Source organism: Pomacea canaliculata, linkage group LG2 (genome assembly GCF_003073045.1).
Source record: "Pomacea canaliculata isolate SZHN2017 linkage group LG2, ASM307304v1, whole genome shotgun sequence".
Classification (NCBI taxonomy): domain Eukaryota; kingdom Metazoa; phylum Mollusca; class Gastropoda; order Architaenioglossa; family Ampullariidae; genus Pomacea; species Pomacea canaliculata.
Genome location: NC_037591.1, coordinates 26,112,002 through 26,127,969, shown reverse-complemented (window position 1 = coordinate 26,127,969; position 15,968 = coordinate 26,112,002). Strand labels below are relative to the sequence as shown.

Genomic DNA, 15,968 nt, shown 5'->3' with positions numbered 1-15,968 from the left:
TACGCATCTCCACCCGGTGAGCACCTGGTCCGTGCCGTACACGTCCCACCACGAGGCAAAGGCTTCGTTAAGCCACAGGTAGTCCCACCACAGCGGGGACACGTAGTCACCAAACCACTGGAGGACAATTATCACGTGATGGTATAAACACATCTAGTCTTTTCCAAAGTCTTCCTAAAAAATTCCTGAGTAAGCTATTTCCTTATTGTGCTAAGATACCTGGTGACATTCTGGAATGTTTAGGTGATTGATGTGAATGAGGAGGAGGAGGAGGAAGAGGATAATAAAGATAATGACAACAATAAATGTTTATTTATTTTATCATAAAAACCTGTAAAAGTACGATAATTAGAGCAAAGTAAAGGGACAGAAGATGACAAAGAAAGAGACTGAGAAACTGCCTAAATTCATAATGATGATAGTGGGAGCTTCCAGGCTGCTAAACTTCTTTTTTAACTTTTTTAACATTAAAGAACAAGTAAATTAGTTTCTTTTATTTTTTTAAATGTATGTTGTGGGTGTGAAAAAGACAGTTAAGAGTACAGACGAGAAGACACACTGACAGAAGGGAAGGACACCAGAGCTGACCATGTGAGCGATCTCGTGCGCGATGACGCCGCCCATCCAAAACTCGTAGGACGCTGACGTCACGCCTGGCTGATACAGGATCGCCTCCCGGTAGATGATCAAACCCCAGTTCTCCATGGCGCCAAAGTTGAAGTCAGGTACGGCCACGTGATCTGCAGGACAAAGTTTCACTCAGACTGTTACTCTTGTTGCCACTAGCGAAATTTTTTCTGAATCAGAATTTTTTTCTAAACAACTGATTTCTTTATTGACATGTTTCTACCACTGAGTGTGGATGCGTTATCTTGTGTGTGTGTGTGTGTGTTTGCGCGTGCGCATATTTATGTGCTTGTGCGTGTGGGTGATATTCATGTCTGTGGACCAACTTACCCAGCTTAGCAATGGCATCGGCATAGTCCGGTTGAAATTTGCGGTTAAACCAGTTATACAGTCTCAGTCCGTACTCCTGTGCTCTCTGTGTCCATTGGATGGCGTTGGGTCTCGCCCAGGTGCGGTACTGTAACGATTATGATAAGATCAACTACCCAACGTACCTTACTCAATTCCTACAATAATAAGATTGATAAACACGGCTTCATCACCTTCACACCTTACTGACAGATACAACTGCGTCTGAAGTCTACTGACCGGTATGGACTTTCCTACTGTCGTCATGTTTTCCACGTAGAGGTAATCGCAGACAATAAAGGCAAGCAGGTATGTCGGCATGATGGGCGTGGTTTCAAAGGTGTCATTAGACCAGGTGTGCCCCTCAGAATCCGTACTGCAACACAGGTAACTCAAGTACTCAACAGGTGCAACATCGGATACTCCACAATAAAGTTTATGTACATGTAATAACGATAGATGCACTACAAATAGTCGATTTAAAGATGTTTCAGATGTAAAACATTTGCTTAGCCAACTTGAAATTTAAATACATGTTTACCACTACATATTCGGTGCAGGAATTCAGCACAGATAGCAGCAAAGTTGAAATTCTAGATTCTGCATATACCGTTCTACATCGAGATACAGCATTGTGACTTAAACAGTGTGACAAGAATTTACACCTGAAAGACCTGCTTGACTTGACTACATCAACATTTTCTCCAGAGCTGAGATTTTAGTTTTCCTCGTTAAAAGCTTTAGCTACAAATAAAATTACAAAATCCTTCTAGGAAAGTGTTATACACTCTCATTAAGGGATTTGATAAAAGTCTTAATAACTTACACGTTTACTGTATTGCTCAACGGTGTGTTGAAGAGGGTGATGTAGTTGCGACCCGTGTCGATACGCCTGAGCAGCTTGAAATCAAACCTGGCCTTGAGGGCGGGCTCGTCAAAACATGGGAACGTCTTGCGGGCGTACGGAGCCTCCATCTGAGTCGTGGCCAGGTACCTGATGATGATGGTGAGGGGAAAGGGGAATGTAGCACCCTCCTTTTTTCTTTTTTTTATTTTATTTTTTTTTTTAAAGTGCCGTGGTGGCTACTAGTATCCTTCCCACCACCACCACGATCACCACCACCACATTTTTCTTAATATCTTACTATGTCTTCCCCCTCATTCCTGCCATCTTTCCATCTTTTCTTCATAAATGACGCGTCTAAGCGCCTTTCTCCCTTTCTATCTCTTTCTCTCTCACGCACACTCACATATGCACACAAAATAATTCTTATTCTTGTATTCAATGTTTAAATGTTTCCTTCTTATGACACCCATTGCCTTTTCCATTTACCATGTCAGCAGATTCATTAAAATATCTCTAAAATAAAATTAGTCTAGAAGTTCAGGTCGTCCTTCCAATACTCCCTGATGTCGAGCCTGAGCTCTACTCACACTGTTTTTTCTTCGTCGCGGTAGGCGCTGACATACAAGCCCTGGCCGTCAGTCCTCAGTGGTCCTGTGAAGTGAGTGAAACTCACTTTGTAGTTACTGCCGGGTGTCAGAGAAGACTTCAAGTGCAGGCGGTAGAAGTGAGTCTCCGACTGGTAGCTGACATCCTCAAGCAGGTTCTCTCCACCATTCTCATGGGTCACGAACACGTCACTACGGTTGATGTTCAGACGGTCTACGTGCAAGGTGATGGTAGAGGTGGCGCTCTTGCATTCCACAAGGATGGTGCATGAACCCTCGAAGTGAAACTTGGATGAATCGTTGCCGTAGATGTAAGGTTTGATGGTCACCGTGTAGGATATGGGTTTGACGTTCGTGGGCAGTCTGAAACCGACAGTAGATGTGACGTAGCTCAGTAATACATAGAGGTTTATCTTTTAACCATTTTGTCTGGTCTCTGTTTATACGGCTGTCTTCAAGCTGAAAGGCTGAGCATCGTCTGAGACATGTTTTCTTATCACGATGTTAAACACAAGTTTTGGATAACGCTTATCGTGACAATCGTTACCTTTCCTCTCGACAAAAGGTCTTTTCGATTCCATTCTCATTCAGATGCAATATAATTGCTACAGTTGTTCCTCATAGAATTATCCACGTAATTGAAGTTAATGTTAAAACTTAAATCTCTAATGATAGAACTGAAGCTGAATGCCATCACGTGACAGTTCAGTTACCTGTATCGTCCCCGCACGGGCTTGTCGTCGTCAGTTGTTTCAGATGTCAACCAGGACTCGAGGGCTGCGTAATGTTTCTTCAGCCAGTCGCGGTTAGTCTCGGTCTGTGCTCGAGCCTGGCTGATGGCCGGCTGGTACCCAGTTCCGGCCACATCCAAGAGATTTTGTAACTGGGAAGAAAGATTGGGGAAGAAGACACTAGAACATCTATCTTTTAATTGTCGTCGTCCGTCCGTCCGTCCATCGACCACCCATCGTCCATCCTCCTCCATAATCCATCCATCATATATCCTCATCCATCTTCCTCCATCCTCCATCATCATCATCCATCTCTATCCTCATCCATCTTCCTCCATCATCTATCCATCATCTATCCGTCCTCTTCCATCATCCTCCATTATCCATTATCCATCCTTCATCTATCCTCCTCCATCCACCCATCATCTATCCATCATCGACGTCGTCTTAATACTGGTAATAGTTGCCATTATGCATGAGGACTTCGGGGTTTCGTTACGGTCAAGTCACCTGTCACCACACTCACCTGAGTCAGGTGATACTCGGAGTTGAAATGTGCGGTAATGGAGGCGATCAGGCGATTCATGTTGGAAGCACTCAACCCCCTGCAAAAGTCACCAGCACAGAATGTTTTACAAGGCAACGTGAAGTCACAAAATAAATTTGTGATAAAATTATGTTGCACCTTATTTTAGAAAAAAATAGTAGATTTGAAAAAAGAACTATTTCGATGTAAAGTATAATCTTAGTCAAATGAGTACAATAATGCCTGTGCTTATTTCTAGAAATTACGAAGCAATAATGCACACATACGCACACATAGACACATTCACATAAATAATTTCAGAATGTACCAAACTGTGAGCTCATTTGTTCTGGCGTCCTGACGACCTGTAAAGGTAAAAAACTCGGACTATTTCTCATGACTTTTTGTCTGTGAATTCTCTCACATGGACTACTTTTCGTCATCAACCCCACACAGACACACACACGCACACACTTACATGCCGCTGAGCTGCGTGAAGTACTGAACAATGAAGTGAAAGGCGAGGTTTCGTCCCCAGCGGCTCTCGGCCACGGCCTGAATTGTGGCGCGGATATCCTGAGTTCGAATCTCGCTAGAATTTAAGGTCATTAACAGAAGCCTGAAAGAAAAGCAGAGATGGATAAGATTTAACGACCCCAGCATTAATGACTGAACAAGGTCATCATGATATCATGATTAATTAATTAACAAATTAATTATCTCAGAATTTCAGGGACTTGAAAGCCTGTTTAACGGGAAACATTTTGTACCTTTTTTTTTTTGGTGGGGTGGACATTATGGTTGGATACAAAACTGACTGCAAACCATTTACGCTGAGAAATTGTGAAGTCCATATTTTTGCCGTTGTGTAATTCTGCAAGCTCACTACAGATTTATTTCAGTTTTTGTCAGTTTTTTAATTTCTTCAACTTTTACCTTTGCAGTAGAGACGGGTCTTTGGTGCATGCCAGTGCACGGCGAAGTCTGGAATTTTCGGTGGCGTCGTCCTCGGCTTTGTACTGTTTGTAGACAAAGTTCCACTCTGCAGACCCGCCATCCTCCAGCGCCGTGCAGTAGAACCGGTACCGGAGGTTGGGGTCAATGCTGTCCACGCCACGACAAAGAATAAGATCACAGGGTAAAGGAAACCTTGCCTAGCTGGATCTTCCTCTACTAGAAATGATTGGTTACAATACTTTTGCCCAGTTAGAGAAAATTTTGCTTTTTATTTAAACGTGGTGTACCTCAGTGTATCTTATCAGTGCATGCGATGCATCTCAGTGTATTCTAGCATCACGTGTGTATGCGCGAGTCCATGGAAAAAAGAAAAAAGAATTAGTTCTGTAATGTGTTTGGCTATAAAGACTTTAATAGCATTTTATTTTTCTAGATGCTGACGAACTTCAAAACTATTCTACGTTCTGTGCATTGTTTTTGTATGAAAAAATAGAAATTTAAGATAAGCTGACAGGAAGAAAGACGTAAGAATGCAGATGAAGTATCTCTGAGTTGGATGTTCCGGTACAGACCCCCCTGTAAATTAAAAGAATAGCACCAAAGAATTTAATGCCCTCAACATCCTGTCATTAATGTCAGCTACCTTATCGTGTTTCAGTTTTATGGACTGACTGTTTCAAAGATCTGTAAAACACACCTGTTGGTACCACTCGTCATCCAGGTACTAAACTGTTGTTTCGCCATGTTGACGCACGTGTCGTGGCCATAGGAACACGCGTAGTCCGCTATGAGACTCCTCACGTAACTGGACACAAAATAGTCAGAACCATATTTTAGTAAATTACGGTGAGAAGCACAGCTACTCAATGTTTTTATTATCACCAAGAAGTACTTCGTCTATGACCGGTGTTCGTTACATTCTTCTACAACACGAGAGCTCAACAAAATTGCTAGAAATAAATCAGAACATATCACAAAAACATATTCCGGTGAAAAGGGACGAAAGGGTAGTATTTCTAGAAGTAGTATCGTCTGCATGAGCTGAATTGTAAAGAAGAAGTTGCCATCCTCGATAAAAGGAAACAGATCAGGACACAGTTTAATTTTCAGAGCCGTGTTTAGGGGCAGGAAGATGAGACATCGATATATGTATATCACATTTTTACATTATAACATTATCTTTAATGATAAAATAATTATTATCAGCAGTTAGTTGCAACCATAAAATAAAAATACAATGCTGGAATTTAACTATTTATCAAATTAAAAAATACAGCAGTTTATCATAGAGAAACGCACATTTGAAAGGTTTATATTTTATTAACAATAATACACATGGAAAAATTAACGTAAAGACGCCTTCTTACAACAGGATAATTAATATTACAACGTAGAATGCAATGTACGTGATCATTGTCCATTAAATTTTAATCTGGAGAAGATTTACTTGCCGGCCTGCCTAGTGAATTCGATTTGGACCTTTTCAAATTTTTGTAGCTTCAGTCCAAACTTCTAAACAGAGTTCAGATAAGTAGGATGGTATTCTAAAATCAGCTGTTTGTTTGTTTTTGGGGGTTGGGTTTTTTGTTGTTTTTTTTTCGTTTGTTTTTTTGTTTTGTTTTGTTTGTGTGTGTGTGTTTTGTTTTTTTTTTTTGCTGTTTACAGGACTGGCTACTTAGCCGTGATGTAGCCATAGCTGCTGGCTCGGCGTAAAACACTTATCTCACCCCACCTCACCGCCCTCCCCCCCTTGTGCTAGTGAGTTATTGTATGTCCAGAAGGCTGATCACCGAGATTTGGGTTTTGTTAGGAAGCAGAATATGCTAAATGCAGGAAGCCAAACACTTGTATGGTGCGTGCGGCCGAGCTGGTGAAATACTCACACTTCAATGGGGGGCAGATCGGGTGTGATGACGAGGCCCAGGCTGCTTAACGGGCTGTTCACTGTTTTCAGTATGAATGCCTGAAGAAAAACATCGTTCTCGGGAAATCAATAATCGAACAATGATCATCATACAAAAAAGCAGCTAAATACTGCTACTACAGTCAGTAGTGGAGCATCGATGATGACAACGACACAATCAACGTCAAGTGGACTGTAAGAGAAAGTTTTCTTCTTTGAAAGACAATGTTCAGGTGCATATTTTGAAAAGAAATGACAAATTGTTCCTATGACCACGTGACAGTCACGTGCGGCGTACCTCCAAGTCGCCGAACAGCGGGGTGAGGTCGAGCATCAGCTCCACGTACTTCATCTCACGTGCAAACGCTTGCCACGCCACGTAGTCGGTTTCCTTGGACAGGTAGTCCAACAGCTTCAGCGCCACCGACATGTCCAGAAGGTTAGCTCTGGACCAGAATACATCTTTATCACAAAAGTCACAGACCCAAGCAAAGAAAAACACTTGAAAATTTTGAAAAATACAATTGTAAACAAACTGCTAAAAGGTTTGTGTCAGAGGCTTGTATGTCTCACTATTCTGTTTCGAACAAAGTTTTTTTTTTGCGGCATCTGTGTCTTCTTCTAACATTTAAAATAAAAACGATTGAATTCGAACTTTACTTGACAAGGTTCCAGGCATCGTTGATCAGCTGGCCTCTGTTTATCGGGTGAATGACCTGACGAATGAAAATAATAATATCAGAATTCAGATGCAGACTCTTGTGTCATAAACGTTTCTCGGTAAGAAAAACGAGAAGTACAAACAAACAGCAGACAGGCAACACAGAATCTGCACAATTCAGGACAATGCAGAACAAAAAGACTGTTTCTCAAGGAATCAAAAATAAATAAAAACTTTGGAAGCTCTTACCTTGTGGTCGGTGTTGAGTTGGTTGATGAGGGCTTGCCAGTTCTGCGCCTCGTAGTTCACCCTGAAGTACCCGAACTGCTGTATGTTGACGATGTACCAGTCCGACTGACTTAGCATCGAGTTAGATATCTCCACTGTTGATGTAAAACATTCATCTAATACTAGATGTACCCACTATTTAACCAGTTATTTTTACTTTCAATTCATTTGTACTTTTTTTTATAAAGTGCTGCTTTAAAGGAAACGGGACTAGCCTACATCTTTAGTGAGAAAACTTTAATAAAAACAACCTTTTATTCAATGAGATAAAAAGCAACGCTCGCAGTTGCATCATACCAAGATAAGTGCAAGCAGCTAGAACATATTTACGAGTATATATCTGACCTAAGCAATGTTTGAGGACAGTGGTACAACGGTTCGCGCCTGTCATCAACACTGAGGGTTGACTGTCCTGGGTTCAGCTCTCATCTTGGGCACGCTGTTTTTTCCCTGCATGTGCATCTTTTTACAGGGCTGACTGCCTTGCCGTGATATAGCCTTAGTTGCTTGCTTGATGTAAAGTACTAATCCCCCCTCCTAAGCAATGTTTAAATTACTTAAACACAACATTATACCTACCATCACCATCCTTAGTCAGCCAAGTGATGTCAGTTCGTGTTTTGGCAAAAAAATTTTCTTTGCTAGTAGTGTAAGTAATGGGAATTTCCCACTTGTATCTGAAAATAAGAAAGCAAACACAGTGCCATAATTCTAATTAATTTTGATCCTTTTATGATATCGGATTATTTTTAGAAGTGTGTTTTAAAATGATTATTGATGCAGAAAGAATGGGTGAATGATATAGGGATTGGTGTACATAGAGTTAGACAGGTAGGTATAGAGTTAGACGGGTAGGTGTACATAGACAGGTAGGTGTACATAGAGTTAGACGGGTAGGTGGGTCAGAGTAAGAGAATGATAGCAGCCATGGCTGTTTCGGGGTGGGTCAGGGCAAGACTACCGTCCACCTAGCCCTGTTTCAGCCACACCCCGCAGCACGTGCTCGTACTTGTAAGGAGGATCCTTGTAACGGTCGTCGGTGCTGTTCTCAGAGCCGAGCAGAAAGCGCTGCTGAGTGAGTCTCAGTCTTCCGGCGCTTGTTTTGGTTACCGTGACAACAGGGTAGCCCATCTGCGTGACCCAGGGATCCATTCTAAGGGTCATGTTGACCGCGGGTTGCATGGTCAGCCCGACCTGTGGGTACCAATGTTCGTTACGTTTAAAAAAAGTAGTAAGTGAAGATACAGGGCAAGACGACAATGGACAATAACTAGCTAATCTTAGCATCAAAAAAACCGTGTACGTCTACTGTATTTACCAGTTGACCCTTTGTGTCACATTCTGAGTAATGATATCAGCAAAAGAGATTAGAGTAGAGGAGTTAATTTATTGATTTCGATATTTAGAGTGATTTACCTGAAGATGCTTTAATTACAGAAAAATAAATTTACTGAGAATCCCCCGATGCTATTATCATATACACTGGGAATATATATCGCATCTTTTCTGAACTTAACGATCCAGTTTGATGTATAATCTGTTATAGACAATGAAGTTGTCATTACAACTAAAATTTTAATAAACAGATGTTTAGCGTACACACGCGCACACAAGAATATATATATGTGTGTATAGTGTATGTGTGTGCAGTGTGCACGTATCTACGTGCAAGCTACGATGTTATTAAGTACACTTCAGTGATTTAGAAAACCAAGATTTTCTTCTTTTTTTACCTGATTCAGTGCATTCCATAGATCCTTGTGTTCAGCAGAAGAAAAGCTCTTCGAGGCCAGGTATATCTTTGAAAAGGAACGAGAGATCGAGAGATTCAATGAACCTGTTCATGCAGCATTTTCACATGTCTCGTTCTTTTAACCTTAGAAACACAGTTCAGTCACATGCTTACAAGTCAGAATTGCTTACATGTTTGTGTACAAATTATCCTCTCCAAAATTAAGCCTTCATTTCTTGTAAATTATGCCAAGAAAAAGATAGAAAACAGAAAGTACAATGCATGGCCCTTGGTATAACCCTGTACCTGTCAAAAGAGATTTAAATGAGATTTTTATATCAACGATTTTTAAGTTTTTTAGTTTCCACTACAGGTTGCCTTTATTCAGACTTCTGCCTGTGGATACTTATTGCTCTAATAATTTTTGACACAAACCTGCCTTCTGTTTACTTTAAGTGTTTTGCTTTCTTCCTGAAAATTTTTATCTCGCATTCAAAAATAATAATTTAACAGCATGGAGTTTTATTTAGCTGCTATATTTGTTCAAGTTTTCTTTGACTATTTTCATATATAAATATTTATTAGATGTTTCTAAACATTAACTCTAAGAGTTCTAACATAAGCTTTTCAGTCGAGGCGGAATAAAGTTAGCTTACGTTGAGCCCTTCAACAAACTTGTCTTGTCCCATGATGAAATGCATCATCCGAACGATAAAAGAACCCTGGACATAGATAACAGTATGGTGAGACAAATTGTCATGAATATAAGAATGTGCAGACATAAGTTAATGTACGAATACAGTAGAGTACAAAGGATGCACATACTTCAGTCACAATCGAATAATTTACAGAAACTGCTTAATAACCCATTTTGAGATGCTCTCCACTTTGAAATAAAGACAATTGTTTCAACAGTCGTGACTGTGTAGCACCGTGACTTTGTGACTTACCTTTGTATAGCTGATGGAATCGAAAATGGAGCTGATTTCCGCTCTGGTCCCAACAGTGGCGGTCATGGGATGCGAGGATGCCAGACAGTCAGTCGCCAAAACTGAGTGGAGACCAGAAGCCACTGCTTCGTCCGTCTGAAAATAAATGGCAATGGCAAAGCTGCATTCTTTCTAGTATTTACTCTTTAAGTCGTATGGTTTCTGTTCTGATGGCTGGCTGGCTGGCTGACCACACTGCTCTTGACAGTGTCACAATATCTATGATCTCTAATGACAGTGTCACAGTATCTGTGATCTCTAATGACAATGTCACAATATCTATGATCTCTAATGACAGTGTCACAGTATCTGTGATCTCTAATGACAGTGTCACAGTATATGTGATCTCTAATGACAGTGTCACAGTATCTGTGATCTCTAATGACAGTGTCACAGTATCTGTGATCTCTAATGACAGTGTCACAGTATCTATGATCTCTAATGACAGTGTCACAGTATCTATGATCTCTAACGACAGTGTCACAATATCTGTGATCTCTAATGACAGTGTCACAGTATATGTGATCTCTAATGACAGCTTACCGTTCGCCAGGAGGGGTAAATCTCGCCCACGGTATGGAAGTCCCAGAAAGAAGCAAAGGCCTCGTTGAGCCATAGCCAGTCCCACCACAGCGGCGACACTAGGTCACCAAACCACTGGCGTGGACAAGAAAAAAAGACGAGATGTTAACAGGAAAAACTTCTTTTTTCAAAATCAGCACTACTTCAAGAATTCAGTTTCAAGGCAGACGATCTGAAATTCTAATTCATGGCAAAAGTTGAAACCTGTATGTGGCAAGACTAATGAAGGCGTGAGAGAAGTGAGAGGGAGGCTGAGAGAGAAAGAAATAGAACGGAAAGATGTTATTTACAGTATTTGTCTCAAGTGCAACCTGGTTACATTTTATAAATGTCTCACTTCTAGACCATGGCTTCTAGGGCTGGTATTATTTGTACTCTCTTGGCATCTCGTGATGGTGAAGTTTGCTGTCGCCATCGTAGTGACTGATGATTGATGACATGTATCTGCGCAACATATTCCTCATTATCTTCATTTTTCAACTAATCATGATTGGCATGACTTCTCACCATGTGCGCAATTTCGTGCGCAACGACTTCTGCAATCCAGCTGTCGTCCGTGGCACCTGCCACCCCGGGTTTGTACAAGAGGCCCTCCCTGTAGGTGATGAGTCCCCAGTTCTCCATGGCTCCGGCGTTGAAGTCCGGGATAGCGATGTTGTCTGCGGTAAAAACAAGAACTCGAGAAGTTACTACAGTTTCTAATACAGATGACATGTCTAAAACTCTTAACATCCATCTGACGCTGCTAACATCCACCTATCAAAGCTAAAGTTAATGACACACTAACATAATAACAACATTAAAAATCGTCAAACAGTTGATAAAGGTAAAGGCTTTTCACACAATCTGATGAAGCCCTCTCTTGTACATACCTAGCTTGGGGATGACTGATCCGTAGCTGGGCTTAAAATGTGAGTTTAAATACTCAAATATCTTCAACCCATGTTCCTGTGCTCTCTTCGCATATTCAATGGCATTTGATCTCGCCCATGTCCTGTACTGAAACCAAATGAAACCGGCTCAAAATCTTGGTGGGCATCTGATGGGACAAAACAATGGACATCTGGGAAACTCATGATACTGTACTCGCTATGAAGCATAAACAAATGTGAAGAGCATTTAAAGAGAAACTGGAAATAGCTGAGGAAAAGGATTGCGATGTAAATATTGACAGAGTAATCAAAACTGTAGGATTACAGTAAAATATTATGTCTAGATGTTCGTGAAGTGAAAGTGTAAGTAATTTACCTCAGTTCCGTTGACAACGTTGGATAGATACGTGTAGTCACAGACGATAAAGGCCAGCAAGTAGGTGGACATGACCGGCGTGGGACGATAAATGTCTTCTATCCAGTCCCTGCCACAAACAGTTTGATTTTCACCAACGTGCTGAACGTATCAACCTATCAATCGCCATTGTACTTTTGTATCTTCGTGCTCTCAATCCACTCAATCCACTTATTGTCTGTCTTCACATAAAATAAATAGTAAACAGTTACATTGTCGGAGGACCAGTGGTTGTTGGAATGGAAGTAGAAGTTGTAATAATAGCAGTAACTTCTTCCTCCTCCTACTCCTCCTCAATCAATCAATCAATCAATCAATCAATCAATCATCATCATCATCATCATCATCATCATCAGTTTTACTATGAAAGGAAAAGACCGCCGTTTCCTGTCTGTTATGCCTCAGTTGTTTTCACGAGACACTCACCCATTGACCGTGCTGGTATTGAGAGGCATGTTGGACAGCGTGACGTAATTGCGACCGTTGCTGTTCCTGCGCACGAGAGTGACGTCGAACACGGCCTTGAGGGCGGGCTCATCGAAACAAGGGAAGGACTTGCGAGCGTACGGCGCCTCCATCTGAGTCGTGGCCAGGTAGCTGCAGACAAAGGAGATGTGCTGGAGGGATGAGTTGAGGAAGCAAGAAGTCATACATACCACCATGTTAGAGTCAAAGAACTATTCCTATTTCACATGGTCGTTGTTACTATTTACCACTAGTTCCCCTTTCTGCTCAGTCCTTATCTGCGATGTAGTATTCATCAGGACTTCAACAAATTTCGCTGTGACACCTTCTTCCCACCATTCGGTGCCTACATACCCTGAGCATAGAATGCCTGGAATTTGTAATAGGGTGGACGAAACTGGTAACATTGGCATTACCTATCCTTGCTCTGCTGAACACTTACTGAAGGAAGTCTACTTACACAGTCTCGTCACCTTCGCGATAGGAACTGTAGTAGAGCCCTTGGCCGTCCATCGTCAGCGGACCGGAGAACTTCTTGAACTCGATGATGTACCTCTGTCCAACCACGAGCTTTTTCATCAAGTGCATGTAAAAGAAGTGGAGTTCTTTGTTGTACATGGGATGTGCGACGATGTTTTCACCTGTGGCCTTGTCCTTCACCGACACGTCATCATTATTAATGTCCAGGCGGTCCGCGTGCAGGTAGATCCAGTCAGTGTCCACCTTGCACAGGACCTCGATGGTGACGCTGCCTTCAAAGCTGAAGGTGCTAGGGTCCGCCCCGTATATGTCTGGCTTTAACTTCAGTTTGTAATGAGTCGGAATTACCTGCCCTGGCAGTCTAGAAACAAAAGAGTTGTCAAGTGTTTCAAATATTGTCTCCCTTGACGCCTTAACCATTCAGCACTGAGTATAATAACCATCCTGTGCTTTCCCCACCCAGGAAGAAATCTCTCTTCCCTTTACCAGAAGAATTTATAACATTTAATCACCCGTTTCCTGTGAGTTGAAGGTCCTTATGGACTAACACGCTACCACAAGTACATCACACCCTTTTGTCTCAAGAACCCCGGGGCTGTCTCCCCGACAAGTACATCTTACAGAGTTCGTGTCAGATGACAGGGTTGAGGGGCACCATGCCCACAAATACATTTTAATGAATTGTCTCACAATCAGGATATCTTCTGACCTGTACTGATCCCGGGTGTAGCCAGGTGCTGCAGTTGTCGTAGTTGCTGCAGTGGTGGTGGTAGAGGGAGCAGGGGTGGTCTGTTCTGGAGCAGATGTGGTGACAGATGAGGGGGAGCAAGACTTGCCTGGGGAAACATAAGTCTGATTTTAGCTGTGGTATGGAAGACCAAACTTTAGTTACTATAATCTTCTTTTTTTTTCTCCTTCTGCTACTGATTTTTTTCTGTATGCTTTTCTACTTTTGTAAGGAAATGTATCAGTAGCAGAAGTGAAAAAAATCACTCTTTGACTTCCTGAAAGTATCTCAGGTGATCGCAGTGCTGTTGCACTCTTTCATTCCGGCGGAAATCCACACATAGACAACCAAACCATAGCACGTTTTTGTTTTGTTTCTATGCGTATCCTTATATTTAATGTCATACTTGAGTATCATGTAATATCCGATGTATTATGTAATAGTAACGTTGGCAGACAAGAAATTTCCTGAAAAGTATTAATAAATATGTTTTGTGTTTGTGTTATGGTGGCATGACCTCATAACTCAAAGCTATGATCAGGTGCATTTTATTGAGCCATGAGAATAGAGATGATTTTCTTGATGCAAGTCCACATTAACCCTTTCCAACTTATGGATTTTGGGGTGATTTTATATTTTGGAAGGGGGTTATACGAGTCTGTGTAATACTACTCGCTTCCAACTTGGAACCTACTGGTGTGTAGCACTATCCATTTCATACCTTTTTCACACAATGTTTTCCATCTGATCAAACAGTAGGAGGAACTACTTTCTTTATTTCCATGACCAGCGCCAAATGCTGGTTCTTTTTTGCCCCATAAAAAGTCACTTTGCGAAAAATGTTTACAGTGGCTTTTATTTCGATGGAAGCTTTTTTAGTCGTCCGCACGAACCTCCACACCCATTTCTTTCTTCTCCATTGTGTTTATTGTGTTATGGATACAGCCAACCCACTTTGAATGTAACGTGACTGAGGTGTTGATACTCAGATACGATTTTTATCGCTCAGTGTTTGCAATTTTATGTGAGACCTTTAGGGTTCTCGGTCACATCGACACGAGAGTACAGCAGGTCGGTACATGCTCAGACAACAATGTGTATCTTGTCTGAGAGATACCATGACATCGACAGGTCGACATCAACAGGCCATCTCTCTTTTTTTGCCTCCCCGTCCCTCGACTCTCTCCCCCTTGTGTACCCCCGCACCGTGTCGGCGTGGGTGCTCGTGTAACACGCTTATTAACGACACCCAAGAACACGAATACGAGTCACCAGAGGTTCAAAGGTCTCTTCAGAGACATCGCTCTCGTCCTCTAGTACTCGTCAGTACGAAGACCTAATGGCTATTACTGTCACAAGCAGATGACACCCATTTGACATGGTCTCGTTATCTTTCCTTTCTTTTTTTCCGTTTCGTCCTCGTTAAGTCTGGCTATCATTTCTTACAAAAGGAACCTTTCTTCTGAAATTTTTTGAATTCTTCTTTGACACGTAGCCTTCCAGGTACTGCTAACAATGCTAGTGCTTGGATATTTTAAGCCCTCGAGAAAAGACAGGCGTTACTCCCCGCTCCTAGACAGCCATTCAGTAAGAAGAAAAAAAGAAGAAAAATCACTTGTAAAGGACATTAAATGAAAGAAATTTTCTTCTCGACCTGCTTACTATACGCGCCGCTCGCTTCACATTGCTCGCTGATTAGACAACTTCAGTGTTTCATGTTGGGTCAGCTTACATTATCCTATTTCATATAATTTATTTTTTTATTTTTTATTTTTTATTTTATGACGTGTTTATACTTTACACTATTTTATACTCTCCAATTATTGTCTTCGACCACAAGTAGCGTGACAAAGGTTGAAAGGGCAAGGATGGGTGGTATTCGCCTTTGGCGCCAACAAGGCAAAAGCTGCCTGAGCTTATTTAATATTAAAACACTTGTGTTTTATATTTTATATTTTCAAAGGACATGTTTTTACCACAAAATCGTTCTTTTTCAAGTTTTCGACATCCTTTTGATGTAAATAATTAACATTTATTTACTTACTCTTTCTTAAAACGAGCAAGTATAGTGCGCGCGTGTGTTATATGTCCAATCAATCATAATCACAATTGTCTGCAATTTACTTTTGCGCTTTTTTATAGCTTTAAATTTTGTATTGAAATTAGAACCTAAACCCCTTTCTTTATTGAAATTGTACCTTTTAGACGTGCCA

At 41.3% G+C, this 15,968-nt stretch overlaps 1 protein-coding gene across 2 annotated transcripts in view; it reads right to left on the bottom strand.

Moving 5' to 3' along the window:
- Window positions 1–15,968, bottom strand: part of LOC112558027 (putative aminopeptidase-2) — a 40,715-nt gene that overhangs the window by 19,714 nt on the left and 5,033 nt on the right. For both annotated transcript variants that reach the window (XM_025228213.1, XM_025228212.1), the window contains exons 3-29: window positions 13,738–13,864; window positions 13,009–13,389; window positions 12,510–12,680; window positions 12,045–12,153; window positions 11,669–11,795; window positions 11,304–11,455; window positions 10,758–10,871; window positions 10,176–10,310; window positions 9,882–9,947; window positions 9,227–9,292; window positions 8,503–8,687; window positions 8,073–8,170; window positions 7,455–7,588; window positions 7,205–7,260; window positions 6,843–6,990; window positions 6,525–6,604; window positions 5,339–5,446; window positions 4,621–4,788; window positions 4,163–4,303; window positions 3,685–3,763; window positions 3,141–3,310; window positions 2,410–2,790; window positions 1,802–1,969; window positions 1,216–1,351; window positions 958–1,084; window positions 589–740; window positions 4–117 (exon numbers count right to left, since the gene is read on the bottom strand). In XM_025228213.1, coding sequence (XP_025083998.1) covers window positions 4–117; window positions 589–740; window positions 958–1,084; window positions 1,216–1,351; window positions 1,802–1,969; window positions 2,410–2,790; window positions 3,141–3,310; window positions 3,685–3,763; window positions 4,163–4,303; window positions 4,621–4,788; window positions 5,339–5,446; window positions 6,525–6,604; window positions 6,843–6,990; window positions 7,205–7,260; window positions 7,455–7,588; window positions 8,073–8,170; window positions 8,503–8,687; window positions 9,227–9,292; window positions 9,882–9,947; window positions 10,176–10,310; window positions 10,758–10,871; window positions 11,304–11,455; window positions 11,669–11,795; window positions 12,045–12,153; window positions 12,510–12,680; window positions 13,009–13,389; window positions 13,738–13,864 — 3,893 coding nt within the window. The remainder of the gene's footprint in view (window positions 1–3; window positions 118–588; window positions 741–957; window positions 1,085–1,215; window positions 1,352–1,801; window positions 1,970–2,409; window positions 2,791–3,140; window positions 3,311–3,684; window positions 3,764–4,162; window positions 4,304–4,620; window positions 4,789–5,338; window positions 5,447–6,524; window positions 6,605–6,842; window positions 6,991–7,204; window positions 7,261–7,454; window positions 7,589–8,072; window positions 8,171–8,502; window positions 8,688–9,226; window positions 9,293–9,881; window positions 9,948–10,175; window positions 10,311–10,757; window positions 10,872–11,303; window positions 11,456–11,668; window positions 11,796–12,044; window positions 12,154–12,509; window positions 12,681–13,008; window positions 13,390–13,737; window positions 13,865–15,968) is intronic.